The sequence below is a fragment of the Nannospalax galili genome, unplaced genomic scaffold (genome assembly GCF_000622305.1).
Source record: "Nannospalax galili isolate Female #2095 unplaced genomic scaffold, S.galili_v1.0 scaffold1296, whole genome shotgun sequence".
NCBI lineage: Eukaryota > Metazoa > Chordata > Mammalia > Rodentia > Spalacidae > Nannospalax > Nannospalax galili.
Genome location: NW_008338720.1, coordinates 877,504 through 899,034, shown reverse-complemented (window position 1 = coordinate 899,034; position 21,531 = coordinate 877,504). Strand labels below are relative to the sequence as shown.

The 21,531-nt window shown below is 37.8% G+C and overlaps 1 protein-coding gene across 3 annotated transcripts in view; it reads left to right on the top strand.

The window, feature by feature from the left end:
* Positions 1-4,888: 4,888 nt before the first annotated feature.
* The window catches only part of Vps13a (vacuolar protein sorting 13 homolog A), a 242,970-nt gene continuing 226,327 nt past the window's right edge, over positions 4,889-21,531 (top strand). For all 3 annotated transcript variants that reach the window (XM_008833348.3, XM_008833350.3, XM_017798222.2), the window contains exons 1-5: positions 4,889-5,126; positions 14,719-14,762; positions 15,189-15,231; positions 16,654-16,749; positions 17,027-17,128. In XM_008833348.3, the coding sequence (XP_008831570.1) occupies positions 5,027-5,126; positions 14,719-14,762; positions 15,189-15,231; positions 16,654-16,749; positions 17,027-17,128 (385 nt within the window). In that variant the 5' untranslated portion in view covers positions 4,889-5,026. The remainder of the gene's footprint in view (positions 5,127-14,718; positions 14,763-15,188; positions 15,232-16,653; positions 16,750-17,026; positions 17,129-21,531) is intronic.

Here is a 21,531-nt window from a genome sequence, read left to right as displayed (position 1 = left end):
CTTCAGATTTAAACGTATTTCCTGAATCCTATTGATTTCTGTACATTGACTATCTGATTCACATCCTGATGTTTTATACTGTTCTATCACACAGAAGGGCATCTTTACTATTTTCTCTATGGACATTTTATATAGGTTGGAACTTAGGAGTTTTACAATTACCTGGGAAGGGTCTGGATTTTTTGTTTTTGTGATTGATTTTATTATAAAGTGATTTTTATATCATCATATCACTCACAATTGTGTTTTAAATCTACTGAACTGGAAATAGAAATGCAGCAAACTGTCCCAGAACTAAACATGTTTTTTAATTTTTATTTTATGTGTATAAGTATTTTGCCTGCATGTGTGTAAATGCACCACATGTGCAGTGCTCTCAGAGACCAGAAGAGGGAGGGTGGAAGTAGGACAAAGCTAGAAACTCTCAAAGTCCACTAGCAATGACATGATTCCTCAGCAAGGTCACACAATCTAAATCTCAGTGTCACCAACTGGGGCCAAGTGTTCTCATACATGAGCCTACGCAGGACACTTCTCATTCCAACCACCACAGGTTGTTTCCAGCTTTGACTATAAAGCTGTCGCATCTTTTGTGTTAGCGTGTACAGGCTTTTGTGTTAGCATATGTTTTCATGTCTTTGGATAAATGTGTCTAGGAGTAAAATTTGTAGTTTTTATTGTAAGTGCTTGCTTAGCTTTGGTAGAAACAGCCTAACTTTTCCTGTGTGGCTATATCATATCACATTCCCATTTTAATATGTGAATGACCCTGATTCTCCACATCCTCAGCAGCATTTGGAAGTTATTTTAAAAGAGTATTCTGATAGGCTAAACATGAAAAAATTTCAGATAATCATTGTAGGTTTAATTTTCATTTCTCCAATGGTTAGTGATGTTGAAAAACTTTTTATTTGCTTATCTTTTATCTTTATTTTTTGGGGGGGAAATAGCTGCTCAAATCCTTTGTCAGATTTTTAAAAATAATATTTTTATTAATTCTCTGAGAATTCATACAATGTAATTTGATCATGTTCAACACCCTCCCCCATCTCCTCTCAGATTCACCCTCCAATTCCCTAACACCTGAACTTGTTCTTTATTTTAAAAGTCCGTGGAGTTCAGTTTATGTTCCTCATACTCTTGGGTATGGACCAATCCCCTGGAGTGTGAGCAACCTACCACAGGTCACACCCTTAAAGAAAACAATTGGACTCTGACTCTCCTCTCCCAGCAGCTAGCAACTGCCCGTAGCTCCTCAGCTGAAGGTAGAGCTTCATGCCATGCCCACCTCCCCTGCTCCATGCTGGAGTTTTGTCTGGCTTGAGCTTGCACAGGTTTTGTACAGGGAGTCACAGCTGCTGAGAGTTCATAGGTACAACTGAACTGTTTTGTCTGGAGAAAAATCAGTTTCATGGTAGTCATTCACCTCCTCTGTCTCTTAAATCTTTCTGGCCCTCTTCCTTGAGCCCTAAGCCTGGATGGGGGAAAGTAGTATAGATGGTGTCCCATTCAGGGCTGAGCACTCCGCACTCTCTTGTTCTCTGCACATTGACCAATTGTTGGTCTCTGTGTTCATCATTTCGGCAGACTTTTAAGCACTCAAACCCATCTTCATATCAATTCTCCCATGAGGTTTGGACTATGCTTATAAATTTCAGTTGGCTCTAGTTCTAGAGAGACTAATTCATCCATTTACATATATAGTTTTCCTAAAGAGTTATGAAATAATATACTATATAACATTTCAGACAAATTCCTCTTTGCAGTTTATAAGAACATATTCATCTTTACTGTAAAACTATTTAACTTTAAAAAAACAGAGGAATAAAACACATTTTCAAAAGTCCCATCAACTAGAGATAATTACTGCTAACATTTGGTTAGTTTATTTCTAGACGTTTACATTTTCTCTATAATTAAAATATGCTGGCAATTCATACTCTGCACCTTCTCACAAGTCATTGACATTCATATTACAGATTTTATCACTTTAATACTGGCATTGTTAACCTATTGTATATGTGTGTTTATTTAGCTAGCTTCCCTAATAGTGGATATTTAGGTTACTACTATAAGCAAAGGTTTAATGAATGTTCTTATAAGGATAGCTTTTGGGAGTTTTGTAATTATTTTCTTACCTTAAATCTCTGGAAGAATTGCTGAGTCAAAAGTCATACACATATATGCATACTAAGTATACATTAACATATGCATACACATATACATATATCAGTTTGTTGTTTACAAACTGCCTTTTAGAAAGATGTGTCCATTTCCTTTTCCACCAATATTGTCTGTAAGGCTCTTAAACACATCTCTCCTCTGTTTTTCAAACAAAATTTCTTTTCTTTCCTTTTAAAGATTGGAACATATCAGGCAAAGTAACTTTTTTTTTTACATTTTTTCAATGGGTCTGAGATGCAAGCAGGAGTCTATGAGGCTAGGTCAGTAAACATACTGTAAAATGCTCATCTTCTGGGACATGTTTTGAGAATGTGATTGACTTCAATGGCTTTATAATCTGTCTGCCCAGTCACTACAATAGTGACCTTAAATGGTGAGTACAATGAAGACATTCCTTGTCAATGGCTTTATAATCTGTCTGGCCTGTTACTACAATAGTAACCTTAAATATATTTTTAAAAATTAATTATTTTTAATTTATGTGTATGAGTGCATTGCCTGCATTTATGTAAGTGTACCCCTGTTGTGCAATACCATGCAGGTCAGAAGAGGGCGTTGAATTGCCCTGGAACTGGAGTTATAAACAGTTGTTAGCTGTCACACGGGTGCTGGGAATTGAACCCGGATCTTAACCTCTGAGCCATCTCTCCAGCCCCACGATAGTGACCTTGAATGGGGACTGATAAGGTCAAGTAGCATAATGAACACACTTCCTTGTCTGTGGAAAAATTAAACAAAGTTCAGGCTACTGTCAGCATGTACCAACTACAGAGATGGAAAGTTATAGCCACAAAAGTTAAGCGATTTATTGTGAATTGGAAGATACTGCAGTTTGGGGTCAATTGAATGTTCCCCCCTTTTTTTTATTTGGTCGAGCTATCAAAATTTAGTATTTTAATTGTAATATGGAGAAAGGACACCTCATACTGACATAGTCCCAGATTTGAAAGGTCAAGAAAAATTATTTTGGTAGTCTAGGAGCTTTTTTCACAAGGCCTAGCAGAAACTTGATTTAATGCATGTGCCTTTTTTCCCCATATGCTGGCATTAATATATTTTTGCTTACAAATTTCCCTAGATGGATTAAGCAATACAATGACTGAATGCAAAAGAGTATGTTGCACTAATTAGGAAATGTGTTCATGATCTACATTAGAAAAAAGATTCAGTACAGAACACATCTTGTTTATGTCTAGTCCTTGTTTAGTAATTTTTTTCATTGCTAGTTAGCAATTTATATACACTTCTAATTTTCTTTTAAAGCAGCATCCTCCTTCCCCAATTCCACAGGATTTTCCTGGATTGTAGAAAATGAAGTTTTTCAAGGTACTTAACTTTTTGAGTGCTAAAAGTTTTATAGCTTCTAATTTATGGCATTAGATATAGTAGTGGAATTTTTAGCTACTGTGTACATTTTTAGTATTAGTGTAAGAGCAAAATGCCTCGAAGTGTGGGGTTTATCCTTTTCTAGGGATTTCAGCCTCTATAGGTACATTATCTGACGTACATTTCTAACATCATCAAGAGAAGTAGGTGGAGTTGTGGAGTGAGTCATTTCATTGTGACTTTGGGAAAAGTTCCTAACATCTCAGCTTCATTATCTCTAAGACCAAGAGGTTGACTTGGAGACTCCAAGAAGATCCTTCAAATACAAAATTACATGATTTTGTAATTAAGATTATGTGAAATAAAAAGTCATACTTTTTTCAGAATCTAAAAGATCAAGAAAATAGAAGGGGGTCTGTTTGGGCAGAGGAAGAGGATCAGTAGGAGGGACAAAACAGGATAAGGGGGGATACTATATGATATATGAAAATGCTGTAATAAAACCCCTTATCTTGTACAATTAATATATACTAATAAAGTCTTTTAAATCTGACAAAAATTTACACTATTTTTGCTAGGCATTATTCTTTATTCTTATAAAGGCCAAGCTTAAACTTTTAAATTTGAAAAACTTGGCGACTATGCACAAAATGTAGTTAATGATATAGGGTTCATTTGCTATGCAAATAGAAAAGTTCAAAGTGCAGCCCTGCCTCGAAAGTCCTTAGCCGATTAAGCTCAGTTCTCCAAATCTCTGTTTGTGACTTCGGGTTTGGGGGCTAATTCTGTCTAAGCCTTAAAGGGTGGAGGTCAGGGTGGTCTACTTATTTTAGGCCAGCTACTCTGAAGCCTCGAGGGTGGGAGTCTAGTCTCAGGCAGTTCTCTGCTGTTGCCAGACTTGGTCTCTAAATGACCAAAAAAGGCGTCAATAGCAGTCGCGGGAAAAGGGCTTGGAATTCCTCTCCACCACTCCCCTCATCTCAGATTCGCAGCTGGGGAGGTCAAGGCTGCTCCAGGCCAGAGGCGCGTCCCGGCCAGGGGCAGATCCCGCAGGTGACAGCCCCTCTGTGGTCTCCCCGGTAGGGAAGGGGCGTTCCCATCCAGCGGTTAGCGCCACGCCCCTCGCCCGCCGCAGGTACTAATCCGGGCGGGGCCAGCAAAATCTCGCAGCGCTTGAAGTTCCTGTTGCTAAGCGACGAGCGGGAGGCGGGGCCGGCGGGGTTAGCGCGGCTCTCAGCCCACAGCGCGTCCATGCGGGCTGGAGGCCGTACCGTCGCCCTCCCTCCTTCTCGGGGCGGTGTCTGGAGCAGGTGCCGACCCCGCCCTCACGCGCTGTACGGGCTGCGCACGCGCGGTGCGTGGGCAGCCTTTGCCCGGCCGGGTTCGCGGTGGGGCTGCGCGCCGGGTCAGCGGCTGCGGCGGCACAGCCGGACGTGGTCGGGAGCCGGCGAACCGAGGCTGGTCGAAGGAGGCGGAGCACGAGGGACTGCCACGGCGCCCTCCGCTGCCGACGGAGATGGTCTTCGAGTCGGTGGTCGTGGACGTCCTAAACCGCTTCCTGGGGGACTACGTGGTGAACCTGGACACATCCCAGCTGTCTCTGGGCATCTGGCAAGGTAACGAGGCCGCCGCCCGCCGTGTGGCCGTGGCTTCCCGGGGCTCCGGGCCAGCCCGGCGCAGCCACCTGCAGCTGTCCGCCTCGCCCTTCAAGTTACGTAAAGCCGGGCGGCGGAGGAGGCGCAGCAGAGCAGCCCTTCGCGAGCCGGCCGTGACCTGTGGCCCCCGCTGCCTCCGCCGGGGTCTCGCCCTGTCCCTGTCCCCCGGTTGTGACGAAGGCTCTCGGGAGCTCACGGGAGCTCGCTGGGGAAGGCCAGGCGCTGAGCCGGAGTCGCCCTCCGCTTCCGTCCGGAGCCTCACGTGTCGCTGCTCTTCGCTGCTCCGGAACCTCGCTTCGGGCTGCCTGCCTGGGTTCGGGTGATAAGGAAAAGGAAACCGCCGCTCGTGTCACTCCGAAAGAGTCGCTTGTGTGTTCAGGCCGTAGCGTGGCCCGACCAAAGAGGGATGTGTTCCGTGTCGCAAGGCTTTGGAGTTTTGTGGGTCCCAATAGATGAGTTTAAAAAGGGGTAGGGGGCAGAGAAAAGAAAATGGCAAAAAACAGATGAGCAAAAACTAAATGGGCATGCGGGGCTGCGGTGATGGCGAAGGACTGGATCTCTACTTTGTATCCCCTAACTGCAGTTCTTTACCTTCTTGAGTGTTATTTAGTGTTTAATTTTTAGTGCTTCTGTATCATGCTCTTGTTTATTTTATGCATCTATTAGCTATTAGAGTCCTTTTTGAAGCGTAGGTCCCAAGCCAAAGTTAGGATTAATTGAGTAAATATTAACCTGTGCTGCTTCTCAGTTGCAAAGTGAAAATACTATATCTTGCCCCTGTATACCTCAGAAAGAAGCCTTCGAACTGGCTGAACTATATTTGGATTTGTAGTGAAAAGTTGCTTCTACATTCAAGGTCCGCCACCTTGGGTAGAGTGTGATTTATTGATGAATTTATTTAAAGTTCACATAAAGTAAAATCCACTCCTGTGTGTATAGTTCTGTTTTAAGGAATGCTGAGGGGCATGTAGGCACAGTAAGGACACAGAGGAGTCCATGTCTGCAGGATTCCTTCTGCTGGTTCTTTGTTGTTGATCCCATTTCACCTGACAACCTCTAGTTTCCAGAGTGTTGTAAATGGAATTGTATGGGTTGTAGATTCCTGAGTGGCTTCCTAACAAATGTGTCCCCTAAAGGCTCACATGTGCTGTCTCCCATGAGGTAATAGGGAGTGTGTGTATGGGGGTGGTGGGGATATCCTCCAGCTGCCATTATGCTGTTTCAATTTTCAGCCTCTATACTTCTTTGTCTGTAAGTACCCATTCTCAAGTATTTCATCATAGTAACAAACAAACCCTCAGCTAATACAGCGTGACACTGCTTTTTGAAGTGGCTATGTCATTTTGTACCTTCACCAATGCTGCATCAGGATTTAATGACACTATACCATCATGAGCATTTGACATTTTTCAAGTGTTTGTGTACGTCGTATGTACGTATGGGTATTTGCGTGCGCGTGTGTGTCTCTGTGTGTGTGTGCATGTGTGTGTCTGTGTGTGTGTGTGTCTCTCTGTGTGTGTATGCAGACCTGAGGCAGCAGACCTTAGGCGTCTTCCATTGATGCATAGTCTTTCAGTTGAACTTGGAGCTCACTATTACTGCTAGTCTTGCCACCCATTTTACTCCATGGCAGCCTTTGAATGCTCAAATTACTGGTGGGCTTTCAGGCCAACCCAGCATTTGTGTAAGGTTCTGGGGATCTGAACTTGAGTCCTCACTTTTGTGCGGCAAGCTTACCTTGCTGAGTCATCTCCCCCACTCTGAAAAAAGTATTTTTTAAGACAGTCCAATAGGTATGTAATGGTAAAGTATTTTGGTTTTAATTTGCACTTCCCTTGTTATTAGTGATGTTGGGTATCTTTTCATATTCTTTCTTGTTTTTTTTTGTCAGTGAAATGGCCAGTTTTTTTTTTTTTTTTTTTTTTTTGGCTTTAAATTGGATTGCTTGGTCTTTCTTTTCCATTGGGCTTTAATTTACACATCAAATTCTACCCTTGAAAATGTACAACTCAGTATTGTTGTTGTTGTTTTATAGTAACAAAACTACAGCCATCACCACTAACTCCAAAACAGCACATTTAGACACCTACCACTCAAAAGACCTCATGTTCGTTAGCACTCTTATCTTCTCTCTCATTCATGTCTACCCCATGCTTGGCAGTCATTAGACCTTTCTGTCTATGTGTTTTCTGACTCGACATTTAGGAGTCATACAATATGCATCCTTTTGTTTGTGGCTTTATGATTTAATTTATCTCTATATTGAAGGATGGATGAACTGTTGTATGGATGCATCATATTTTATATCAACTCATTAGTTGGTGGACATTATTTCCAACTTTTGCATATTATAGCTAATGCCACTATGAGCATTCATGAACAAGTTTTTTTTTTTTTTAAATAGTCCTGTTTTAAGTTCTCATTGGTATTTATGTAGAAGTGGCATTCCCGAGACATGTGGTGACACTGCTTAAGCTTTTGAGGACTGTCAAACTCTTCCAAAGTTTTTGTTTCTTTACTTAATGTTCTTTATATTGTGGATACAAGTCGTTTGTTAAAGAAGTGATTGGAAATATTTTCTCTCAGTCTTCTATTTACAGAGCAGACACTTTGAATTTTGGTGATTTACCAAATGTCTTCAGTGAATCATGGTTTTGGTGTTTTATTAATAAAAATCTTCTCCTAACCTAAAGTTAAAAAGATGTTCTTCCATGTTTTCATTGTAGAAGCTTTATACAAAAGCCTTTAGCTTTCCGTCTATTTTCTGTATAATGTATGTGCTACAAGTTGAAGGTTGAAGTTTGTTTGGACATGCTCACATGAACTGTTATCATCCCAGAATAAAAGAAAGAAATTAAGGCATTTCCCCAATACATTGATGGGGGTTATGTACTCAGTGGGGGAAACTCTGATACAGATTTTTTTTTTTTTAAAGCAAAGCAAATGTAGATTAAGGGAAAGTAAGGAAAACTCCTGAGAGTGGGAGGGGGACTCCAAGGGAGGTATACCCTCTGTTACAGACTTCAGATTTTATCTGATGACATGCTTAGTTTGGGGGCTGGTGGAAACTAGTGGTCCATAAACCCCATTCCAAAGTTTTCAACTGATAGTTGAAAGGAGTGTTAGGTCAGACACAGGTGGGCAGTGAATGGGTATTCAGAGGGCTAAGATAGCTCAAGATAATTTGACTCTGGCCTATACTATTCTAACTCTTCACAATCCTAAGTTATGATCAGTCAATCAGCCTTGCAGAATCTTTAGTATAGGTGTTGCTTTTTTTGGAGGGACTTCAGTTCATAGTTCTACCTGTTAGCCAAGCATGAAGGCCAGATGTTGTTTTATGTCCCACAGCAATAGGAAGACTCATTTCCAGGATTTGATAAAGATGAGGTTGAGTAGGCAGGAAAGCATTTTCAGGAGAGGGAAATACTTGTTAAAACCATAATTGAAGAAGCCCCTGGGTCATAGTAACATTATTAGGAATTATGAGCTGAGTCTGATTTTTTTTTCATCCTTTGTATCTGACATATTTACATGGACATATAATAGGGATAGTATGCTTAAAGTAATCAAGAACATAATATGACCTAACAAAAAGCAGGCATTTTAACCAGTCAAAAATCATGCTCTTTTAATTAGACTGACTACATGTTTTTCCCCATGTGTTACTGTGATTTATATATTAAAATATTTTATGTTTGAAGTATTTGAAATAATTATTGTATTAATTTTAGTTTTTAGTGAGGGAGGTTCATTGATGAGAATTGAGAGATGCATTAACGTCTTTAATCCCAGCACTCAGGTTACAGAAGCAGGCGGATCTCTGTGAGATCGAGGCTAGCCTGTTATACACAGCAAGTTCTAGGACAGGCGAGGACAGGGATACCCTGACTAATAATTTCATCTGTCACATTATTTTTATATTTTACCAGAATCCAGTTTGGAGAAATAACTGTATAGACACATAGAGAAAAACATCAGATACCAATACAGAATCGTTTTAAGTTTTTTTCCCCAGTAAAATTGACATTTCCTCATATACCAAGTATTATAAAGACAAGAGTAGTAACAAGAGGCCAGACTTGTGGGCAATCAGGATCACATGGATTCTGTAAGCATAAAAAAATCTTATTTCTTATTTTGCAATCAGAAAGGGAAAAGGAACCTCAGTAGAAATCATTTTTAATATTCCCTGTCTAAATACTCATTGGGAAAATATGAGTGTTTAGCTTGTTTTTTTCACCCTGATTAAGTGTACTATGTCCACCCTGAAGACTCATTTAGTTGGGAAACATGGCTCATAAAAGATATAGTCTCTTGGTGTAAGAGGCTAGTTTTTATTTGGCCAATTTTGATTCATGAATGCTATTGCCATTGGATACTGATTGTTTTTGTATAATTTTGATAAAAAGAATAAACCCAAAATCCTAACAAGAGTTGATATAGTCACTCTAAGTGGGCTGAAATTTAAGTATGATACAGTGCTTCCCAGAGTTGTTAATTTATTGTATTGTGATATTTTAATAGCAAAAGCAACATAATAATCCAGTTAGTTATACCAAGTTAATATTCTTCACTTTTTGGGGGGGGTCTTTTTGACACAGGGTCTCCTGTAGCCCCATCTGTCCTGGAATTCACTATGTAGACCAGGCTGGCCTTGAACTCACAGAGATCCACCTGCTGGGAATCCTGCTCTGGCCTCTGCATTAGTGTATAAGGATATGGGCACTCATACATACTGTAACCAGAATCAGCAATTACATGAAGAACCTCCAGGAATAGAGCATAGTCTCCATGGTAGAGTTTTGAAAGCCCCTTTGGTGTATCAGTCGGAGAGCAGCAACCTTTAATAACCAATGCTCTGCAAGTATTGGAAGCATGTAGTCAAATCTGTTTTTGTGTTTCACATTTTTTTTTTTTTTTTTTTTTTTTAAGTAGGAAGAAATTGTTGTTTTTGACTGTAGGAGTTTGTTTTTAGAGATCCCCACCCACAAATTGAATTCCTTTTGAAAGATTTGAAATCTGTCAATCTGAAAAACTGGACTTTTAAAAAATTCAAGTTACACTGAATATGACAATCCTTTTGTGAAGGTAGTGAAAAATTGGAGTCTTTTTAAACTTGGAAGATTTCATTCAAGTAAAGTAGGAGGAGGGTAAGACATGAGTCACAATGAAAACATGATTCTCTTTCTTTTGAGACAGTGTCTCCCCGTATCTTCCTGGCTGGCCTTGAACTCTCAATGTAGACTAAACTGGTCTCCAGCTCACAGAGATCCCCCGTCTCTGCCTCCCGAATGCTGGGATTAAAGGCATGTACCACCACACCCAGCAACAAAAACAGGATTGATGAGAGAATGTAACATCCTCATTTGTAGTTTCACTGAAACCAAAATTGGTATTATTCCTATTATTTAAGGAAATATATCAGAGCAAATTCTAATTATCTCAATTAAAAATACCTAAATATAAAAGGATTTAAGAAATAAGTTATAAAACATGAGAGTGTAACTATTACTGTAGTTGCAGTTATCAACCAGCTTGTTTGAAATCTGTGTGGATATGTTCTCAGGAGTTGGCACAAGTTCGAGGTGAGAAATACAAAATCCAAGATTTGGCCAGGTATGGTGGGTGCATGCCTTTAATCCCAGTACTTGGGATGGAGAGGCAGGTGGATCTCTGTGAATTCAAGGCCAGCCTGGTCTACATAGTGAGTTCCAGGCCAGCTGGGGCTATAGAAAGACCCTGTCTCAAAAAGACCAAAAATCCAAGTGTTTATCTACAGAAGTTTGTGGAAAATACCTAACAGGTTCTTTTTTTAATAAAAAATTATGTATTATTTTTATTTGTTTATGAGTGTATTGCCTGCATGTATGTAAGTGCACCTGTGTTGTACAGTGCCTGCGAAAATCAGAAGAGAGCATTAGATGTCCCTGGAACTGGAGCTACAGATAGTTGTTAGCTGCCAGGTGGATGCTGGGAATGGAACTCTCATCTTCTACGAGAGCAGCCAGTGCTCTTACCCACTCACCCGTTTCTCCAGCCCCCAATGTGCAAATTTTTTGTTTAGTTTTATTGTTTTGTTTTGTTTTGTTTGCAACAGGGTCCCCTGTAACCCAGCTGGCCTAAAACTTGCTATGTAGAGCAGGCTGGCCTTCATCTCACAGAGATCCACCTGCCCCTGCCTCCTGAGTGCTGGAACTAAAGGCATGCGCTGCCATACCCAGCTGATAAACTTTTTAATCAACTTTGATTTGTAAAAGTCCCTAATGATATTGTACAATGTTTTTCTGTAGCAAAGATAGCTTATACAGTTCTTTGCCTATTTTTGAATGTGTGTAGTGTATGTGCATATGTGTATAGATGTTCCCATGTGTGGGTACGCAGTGTATGTGGGTGTGCTTGGAAGCCTGAGGTTCATGTGAGGTGTCATCATTTGCTCTCCACTTTATTAACTGAACCAGGGTCTCAAAATGAACTTGGAGCTCCATTCCAGCTAGTCTAGCTAGTCAGCTTGCCCTGGTGAATCTTTTTCTCTGCTTCCTAGTTACTGGGATTACAGGTGACTGCCATGTCTGACTGGTTTTAAGTGGGTTCTAGGGTACCAAACCGGTCCGTATCCTTGCATGGCAAGCATTTTATCCACTGAGCTTTCTCTCCAACCCCACTTGCCTATTTTTATAGAACTCCTGGCAATTATTTTATAAGGAGGCAAATTGATATTTTTCAAACAGGATAGGTCTTAGATTTAGAAGGACTAATAGGACTATCTTCTGCTAAAGAAGCCAAAAGCTTTAGTTTATTTTGACAATTAAAATAAGTTTTAAAGTGCCTTTTGTTAACTCAACCACCAGTGTAGAGGATTAAAGATTGTAAGCACAATGAAAAAATTTGTACAGTAGGCCAAGTTTTACAGACATACTGTCCATTACAATAGATTCCATGGTTACTATGTAATTTAGCAGGAACACCTTAGTTGTTTCCAATAAAATTTTTCCCACACTAAGGCAAAGAAGAGACTCATGAGTGGCAGACTTTAACCCAATGAGAAAACATAGAAAATTAGTATTAAAATTTGTATTTTTCTGGAGAAGGCATTTCAGGCCATTCATGCTCCTAGTTGGTTAGTCATTGATTGTTGGATTCTTTGTATAATCAGACCAGTAAGGAGATGGTGCCACTAGGATGAAGCTCACGAGATCTGTAATGAATTGAGTCATGACGCTGTAACCACTGGGTTGAAGAATGGAATACAAGTCCACAGAACAATCACAGGTCTGAATGTCAGTATGACTATAAACCTTAAAACTGTGAAAATGACCCTGAAGAATAAAATACCTATACAATTGGAAACACTGCATTTGATTTTTTAAATTTATTTTTATTTTATGTGTATGACTGTATTGCCTGCATGTATGTAAGTGCACCCATGCCATGCACCCATGTCGTGTAAGTGCACCCATGTCGTGTAAGTGCACCCATGTCATGTAAGTGCACCCATGTCGTGCAGTGCCTGCGGAGGACAGAAGGGTGTTAGATCCCCTGGAACTGGAGTTACGGACATTGTTTGCCACCATGTGGATGTTGGGATTTGAACTTGGGTCTTTTGCAAGAACAGCCAGTGCTCTTAACCGTTGAGCCGTCTCTCCAGCCTGAAACACTGTATTTGAGAAATAACATTTGGTGTTTAATTCTACCAGACAGCTTGTCTTTAGATGCACTACTTATGATGTTAAAAGGTGAAATCTAAGAAAATGTAAACTGTTATAGGAAGAAATGGAGGTCACAAGGTAGAAGAGGACAGGGCTGTGACAGAGGCAGAGGGACTCCTAGGTGATAATGTCTCAAGATTACTGCTTCAAAGTGATAAGCAAATTAATTTGTGATACTTTTTGTACAGGTTTTGTCAGTTTCTAATAAACATAAATGTGGGGCAGTTGTTTACTGACTTTATCAAATTAAAGCTTTAATGTTTCTGATGTATTTTTAAATTAACATAGTAGTAAGTAGATAAGTCACTGAATATTTTATGATTGTATGTAATATGTATGGAGCTTCTTTATTTTACATGCATCAAATATGCATTTTATTTATTTCTTTGATTCCATTGACCATAGTCTTCTCAAAGGTGAACTAAATTATTTTGGATATTTCAGAAATTAGAGTCCTTATGCCGTGGGATGTAAAATTTTTTTTTCTGTAGTTTTCTTCCATGGAACTTTAGGGATGCAGTAAAAGTTGATGGTTGTCTCCTAAATGAGAAGTCATTGACTTTAGACTGGGATTATTGCTGGGTAGTTGAACATTTGCATAGCATGCATGAGGCCCCAGGTTCAATTATCATCACTGAAGAAAAAAACAAAAACAATAAAAATTCGAAGTAGATTGATTTTTTTTTCTATCATTAAAAACACTTATTTGTATTTTTATGTCAGGGCATTTGGATAAAATTTAATTGGTGGGTTTTAAATGGCCCATTTAATAGATAAAACACAAAGTCCTTTTTAAGCAAGCTTTATTTTTGTAAATGCAAAACCTTACTGTATAAGAGGTTAGGTTTTTGTTTTATACAGTATATTTAATTCAGTAACATTTTAATTACAGGAGGCTTAGTCACACCCACGCCACCTTTCCTTAAGTTCTCATTCTCATAAATCTTCGTGTGCCATTTTGTCCTCACCTTTCCGTTTCCTTTTTTCTTTAATTTCTATTTTATTTCTTGTTATTGTATATGTTAGTGCAGGTGTACACGAATCACAGTGTGCTTGTGGAGATCAGAGAATAACTTTGAGGAGCCCATTCTTTCCTCCTCCCACTGTGGTTCTGGGGATCCATCTCCGGTCACATGCCTTCATTGTTGAGCCATTTCACTGGCTTTTTTTTTTTTTTTCCTTATTGAGATGGCCTTATTTAGCTCAGGTTGGCCTCCCAACACAGTATGTAGATGAGGATGACCTAGAACTCCTGATCTTCCTGACTTGACTTGACTTGCAAAGTACTGGGATGACAGGTGTGCTAGGGTTACAGGCCCAGCTTCTTTCTCCTTTTTGGAAAAATCCTTTAAGACAATGTCTCATTTTATCATACAAAATCCTTTCTCATCTAAAAGAATTTCCTTTTTCCTTTAACTCCTTTTACCAAAAATATGTTCCATACCTATAACCTTTCATAGCTTGGCAATTTCTTTACAGAATATTTGAATTTAGAAATATTAACAAAATAAGGTCCCTTATTTTAATGAAAACCCAGGAAGCTGTATTGGAAAACATGGAAAATATGTTAATAGTCCTGGAAACACTTTTATAATTTATTTAACCAGCAGATTTAAAGCAACTGATGTGTTAGATTTGATTAAATCCTGTTGGTGGCCAGGAAGAAATCCTAATCTCAGACTTTCTAAGACTGCAAAGAAAGTGAGCTAGTAATAATAGATTCTGTTTCTGTTATATATATTGGTTGTGATTTTTTTCTCTAGTTTGGGATTTTAAATGATGCATATTAAAATTATTAAATGAAACACAGTTGTGTCATGTTTTCTTTTTTTTTTTTTATTAAGGAGCTGTGGTCCTCAAGAATCTTGAAATTAAAGAAAATGCCTTGGTAGGTTTTGGCTATGAAAATTTTGCTAGGGCATTTAATTAGTATACTTGTTCTTAATTTAAATTGCCACCATTTGCTTTTTTTGTTTGTTTGTTTGGTTTTTTTTGGGGGGGGGGTCTTTTTGAGACTAGATCTCAAGCTGGCCTGGAGCTCAACAGGATCCACTTGCCTCTGCCTCCCAAATTCTGGGATTAAAGGCATGCACCACCATGCCTGGCCTGCCACCATTTACTTTAGAGAGGGAAGCCTCTATGAATTTTGACTTGAGAATAATACAACTAAATAATTAAATTCAAATGTATATTGAATGTAAAAAAATGTGCAAGGTAATTAAAAACTCTGAAGTAATTTTAGGAAGAAAAAATGTAATCATTTATATTGTTGTTTGTATGTACTAATTCTTTACAAATTCATTTTTCTTCTTAGAGTGAACTGGATGTACCATTCAAAGTTAAAGTTGGTCATATAGGTAAACCATATTTATTATTGAAATATTATCCTTGATGGGCATGCAACTAAAGTAATTGACTTGTTATCTCTGTAATGTGATCTTATTAATGTTTCTGAGGATTAACTGAAAATACAGTGTGTGTGTTCTTGTTTAGGTAAACTTAGCTGTGTAACTTAAAAATATTGTGACTTAAAAATATTCTCTGACCAGTAATTGCTTTCTGTATAGTTAAGAAATGGTATGTCCAGGCACTGTGACTAGAAGTTAATATGAATATTTATTTGTGCTGCAAGAAGTTGTTCTAGGTTCCTTGAAAATGCTATGCTGTTTCTTGTTTTGGATTATTTTACCCATGTTTGTACATACTTTAAGTATATCGCTAAAACAGAAACTAATTAAATGTAAGGTTTTAACATATTCATTAAAATTTTGTCTGTTAGGATTTTTATTTTATGTTGTATATTGGTCATAGAAGATGATGATGATGGTATATTTAGTTGGGAGTTACAAATATTTTTGTTAGTTTCTGCAATAGGGTTTGTATAGTGTTATTGAAGCCGTGTTGGTGTTACTGGGGAATAGATACTTGCAAAGCTTGCATAAATTATGTGAAGACATTCTCCACAATTTTGTGTACTATCCTTATAGTTGGTATTAGACTGTATGCCACAGAAAAATTTCATTTGGCATTACTAAAATTTAAATTCAGTCCCATCCTTCCTGAATTTAAAGGCAGTTTAACAGTAAGAAGGGAAAAATGTCACCAATTATTTTTCCTCAACATCTTAAAATTTTTTTGCATATTTCTGAAATTTACACGATTAATTTTAAAGACTTAAAACTATGGTATATGGGTTTTTTATATACAAGTAGGTTTGACCTCATTTATTTTTTATAGCACAATAAGATTACATATTTGGATATAGTGGAATAATCTCATTATTACATTGTAAAAAAATATAGCAATATATATGTGTATATGTATGATGTATTTATACTTGTATGTATATATGTATAAGGAAAGTAGATACACTTATTTTCTTTAGAACTTGCCTTTTGTCTTGTTTAAAAACGACAAGGTAATTTTCAGTAATATGAGATAGACAGTTTACTAAGCAGGATACTTTTGGGAATCAATGAAGGGGTTACTTGTATATCTTTCATATAGCACTTTTCATTCCTTATTATTCTATAAACATATGTATTATTTTTTGTTGTGTCTTCACCACTTAGTATATTGCATGATATATTTGTTTAATGAAAAAGTACCCATTTCTGAATTAATGGTCCAGGAGTACAATCACTGTTATAGGAATGTATGCTTCCCTCGACATTATTGCTTGTTTTAGGATTCTTTCAGAGATTTCTTCTAATTCTTTATGGAAAATGCATTGGGAAATGTAGGTTAAATGAACAGTTCTTGTCATTATTTTTATGTAGGTAATCTGAAACTTATTATTCCATGGAAAAATCTTTATACTCAACCAGTTGAAGCTGTTTTGGAAGAAATTTATTTACTCATAGTGCCGTCTTCTAGTACGTAAAAATTTAAACATTATAAATTAAATTATTTTGTGGGGGATGGAAAAAATCTTTATATTTTATAATTATTTTTGCTCCATATACTTTTGGTGAATATTTTGTGATTTTTAGCATCTAAATTTGGGGTTTGTTGGCTCAAGTTTTTTGCTGCAAATTGATTTTTTTTTAAATTTCAGTAGATTTTTGTTTGACGTATTTGATTATCTTTAAGAGTAAATTTTGGAATCAGTATATTTAAGTTAGTTGAGATTATTTTTTATGTTTCTTGTAGGAATAAAATATGATCCTGTCAAGGAAGAAAAACAATTCATGGAAACAAAACAACAAGAATTAAAAAGAATAGAAGAAGCAAAACAAAAAGTAGTAGATCAAGGTAAAATAGGAGTGGTGATACAGGGTCTAAATATTTGCTGTCATAGAAAGTAGAAAACAGTCTTACTACATGGAAAATCATATGGTTTGTGTGCTTTTACCTTGCCAAAATGTAAGGCAATTAATAATTTAACTTATTACAAGGGTAAGGTCAGTTTTTAATAATAGAAAGTTTATCAGGTATATTTTTTAAACCTTTCTAGCTTTGCTTTTATATTCCCTTTACATTAACTCTTTACTCTTTTGAATATAACTTAGTCCTTTGATGTGCTTTTTAAAACCTTAATCTGTTTATTTGCTCTCTGGCTTCCTAGTTAACCTACATCTCATGGTTCAGTATTTCAGCCCATTAATATCAGTGGAAAAGGTGTCCCACAGAAATCTAATCCTTTCCACTTGTCCTCTGTTTACTATAACACCAATGACTTTGTCTATCTTTAATTTTTTTTTTATTTTCGATTATGAGTATGTGCCTGTGTGTATGTGCATTGGGTCCCCCTAGAGCTGGAGTTAAAGGTGCTATAAGCTTCCGGATGTGAATGCTAGACACAGAATTCAGTTTTCTGAAATAGCAGTATGTACTTTTAACTGCTGAGCCATCTTGTCATCAGCTGACTTCTTTTTGCCTTGAAGTTACCTTTATTTTTCACTGAATTTTTGTGCATTTCATACTAAGTGAAGAAACATAGACTCAGAAAAACATTTTTGGATCTTAGCACCAAACCCTTATATGTGAATATATATTGTGATGTAACTGCAGGAACCAGGAAAATGGAGAGAAATCATGGCGTTAAAGGGAAAGAAAGAGCCCAAGAGAGTGGGATAGTAGGAAACATGTTATCAAGTGGGAAATGGGGGAAATGTGGATGTTTAACTGGGAAAGGAATAGGAAAGGATATACAAGGTATCATGGGGCTAAAGGGTAAGAAGGATGCCAACAGAGAGGCGATAATACTATATAGGTATTATCAAGGGGAAAATGAGGTACTTTATCTGGGGAAGAGGAGGGATGTTAGAAAGGGAGATAGAGACTAGAGATAAATGAAGTTTAGGTGGTATGAAAAACCTGATGGAAATATATTAGCTCAAAAACCTACTGAAAAATACACATACAATGTTTGAACCTGAGTGTATGTGTGTACTTGAAGGCTATATAACAAGAAACACAGTGCCAGACGAGAGAAACCTCCTTTGAGTTGTTGGTCAAGAGACTCCAAAAATGAAACAGGCTATTGCCACAGCCCTTGATTATCTCCCAGAACCTGAAGGTAAGACCCCATTGCTGAACACAGGACAAACTTCAGACACAGGACTTGGAGCAGTGGAGCTGGAATTGACCTGGAGGCCTCCTCCCTGAAGACTGGGTCTCATAGTTCTAGAAGATTCTCTGTAAGCTGCTAAGGGAGAAAAATCTCAGTTAGTGGTCCAACCTAGCTTCAAAGTCTAATAACCACAACAATGACTGGCACAACAAACTATATAGGTGCAGTAGTAGCACTTTTATCTTTCAGGCAGTCTACTAGCTATCAATTAGCTATCTAATTGGACTTAAAGCCCTCTCAATGGGCGGAAACGCCTATGTGGCACTGTAGACATAGCCACTGTACACATGACTGGAGAGATCAGCCAACTTTTATGTTCTTTACACTCACTTCTTTTCTTAGTAAGCTTTTCCTCTTAGCTTGTAAATTTATTATAGCTTTTTCTTTGACACATTTCTTAAAGTCTATGTGATCATTTATCTCTAACCCATCCTTTCTTTCCCAAGTCTGCTAGGCCTTTTCCTTTAAAAAAAATGTTTTTTAGTCAATATAATACATATACATACCTTTAAAAACTAAACAGCACTATAAGACTCATACTTTATAAAACCAAAATCTGTACTCTGACTTATCCCTGTACTCATTTACTGTAGAACTACAATATTGCTAAATGAGATGCTTATAGTTCTATTACTTGGTTTGTGAAGAATATATACTTGTAGAACTATGATGATTAACCAAGTGATACAATTGTTTACTACTAAGCCATGTATTAAACTCTAATTAAATAAAATTTGGCTGTAACTTTGTTTTTTGCTTGGTATTAATAGGTGTGACTTTATTTAGGCTTAAATTATTTTTTTGAGTTTAAATAATTTTTTTAATGTAATCATTGATCTAATCAGCTTGTACTATATATTTAGAAAACTTTATTTTAAAACACAGAAAAGACAGTAAAGTCTAGCTGTCTGAACTCCATCATTTTTCGTAAATACATTTTGAATGGTTTCTTTTTAGTGTTTTTTTTTTAAAGTATTTATTTAATAATCGCATGATTAGAAGAAGCATTTCATTACAGCATTAACATATTCAATAACAATTTCCAGAGCAAAGATGCATCTCTTTCAAAATTGGCTGTAAATTTTTAGGGTTACAGTTGAATTAATACAGTTATACAATATTGTACTCCATATAACCACCTTATGACATAAAATTAAATGAGGTTTTAAACTTTAAAAAAGATCTTCTCCATTTCATTTTAAAATACAGTTTCATACAGAAAAACTCATTTTTAATGCTACTAACACTTAGATGTTTACACATGCGTCTGTAATCTCTATGTATCTGATTGTTACTAGTCACAGTTGGTTACTTTCTGAGATCCACCCGAGCGTGGATATAAAATCATCAGGTAGATTTCAATGGAGAAAATTTTTATGATTCTTCCTCAAGTATAACTCTTTTTTTTTTAATCTGTTGATTTTATTTTGTGTGTGTATTTCATAAGAACATCCCAAACATTTTTATTCATCTATATCCCAACATCCCAAATGGCAAATGGTGCCCTCCCATATCCCCCCCACTGGAGCCCATATACTCTGTAATCCCTGTTACTGTCCACTTTGTTGTTGGCACCCTCAGATTGGGGGTCTGCTGTTCATTTTACCAGTTCTGTGCTGGGTTATTGTCTGGGAGTCTCTTGGGCCACTCTGGCCAACAACTCAAAGGAAGAAATCTTCTGTCTGGCATTGTTTCTTGTTATGTAGCCTTTAGCTACACATATGGACTCTTAAAGAATTATATTGATCCCTTTTGGGTGTTTAAGACCATACAGTTGGCCCAGATAAACTAATTTATTTTTGCTCTTAAGGTCGTTTGAGGATCTGTTCCTCAGGGGTCACATGGGCTTGGGAGGAGCCCCTGGCTCCTCTCTTTTACCAGTTCCATCTATGTGAAGATAAGTCGAAGGTCCTGCTCGACTGTGGCTGGCTTCGCTTGGAACAAGCATGGAGGAAATGTTTCCTCTGTGTTGACCTGCCTCTTTACAGACTGGACACTGGTTCAAGTCCATGTGGTGGGGTCTCTGTGGCCCGCTTGATCAAGAGGACAGGTGATGCACCACAGTTACAGGACATTTTGAGAGATGCTCATAGTCTCCTTGAACTTAGTCAACCTAGGAGGGCAAGGAGCAAAACCTGTCCTTTATGTCCCTGTGACCAAATTAGTATAGGCCTCAAAGTATGGCTGTTAGCCATCCAAGAAGGTTAGTTCCACCAGTCTGGTACTTTAAATTACCACGTGCTATGTAGGTAAAGCTTGGACAAAGATGAAACGTTCTCAGATAAATCTTGCCTAGACATGTATTATGTTCCTTGAGCTAGTTGTATGAATAGTTTGTAAGTAGGTTTTTCAGTTAATACGGTTCCCTCTGAGTTTTTAAAAATGAGCTAAGTGCTATTTATCTCTCGCATTGTCTAACCCTTCCACCATGGTTTCCCCATTTAAAGTGCCCCCATTTTTCCCATTTCTCCCTCCCTTAATAATACCCTTTCTATGGTCCCAACTCTTTTGAGCTCCTTCTTTCCCTTTATCCCCAAGGTTCCTTGTATAACCCTCCCTTCCCCCTCCCCTTAAAATAACCACAATTTTATCCATATCTCCCTTATTAATACCTGTTTCCTACAGTTCTTCTCTTTCAGATTTTTCTTTTCCTTTACCCTCCTGGTTCCTTTTCACTATCCTGGTTCCTGTAGTTATGTCTGGATACATACTCACTTCTAAGGATTTGGTGCTAGGATCCACAAATGAGGGAGAACATACACCGTTTTTTGTTTTTTGTTTTTTTTTCTTTGAGTCTGTGTTACTTCATTTAGTATAACAGTTTATAGTTCCATCCATTTACCTGCAGATTTCATGATTTCATGTTTCTTTACTCCATTGTATAAATGAACCACATTTTCATTATCCACTCGTCAGTTGAGGGGCACTTAGGTTGCTTCCATCTCTTTGCTGTTGTGAAAAGAGCAGCAACAAACATGGATGTACAAGTGTCTCTGCAATAGGATGAGTTCTTTGGGTATATGCCAAGGAGTGGTATAACCGGGTCATATGGTAGGTTCGCTTTTAGTTTTTTTTTTTTAAA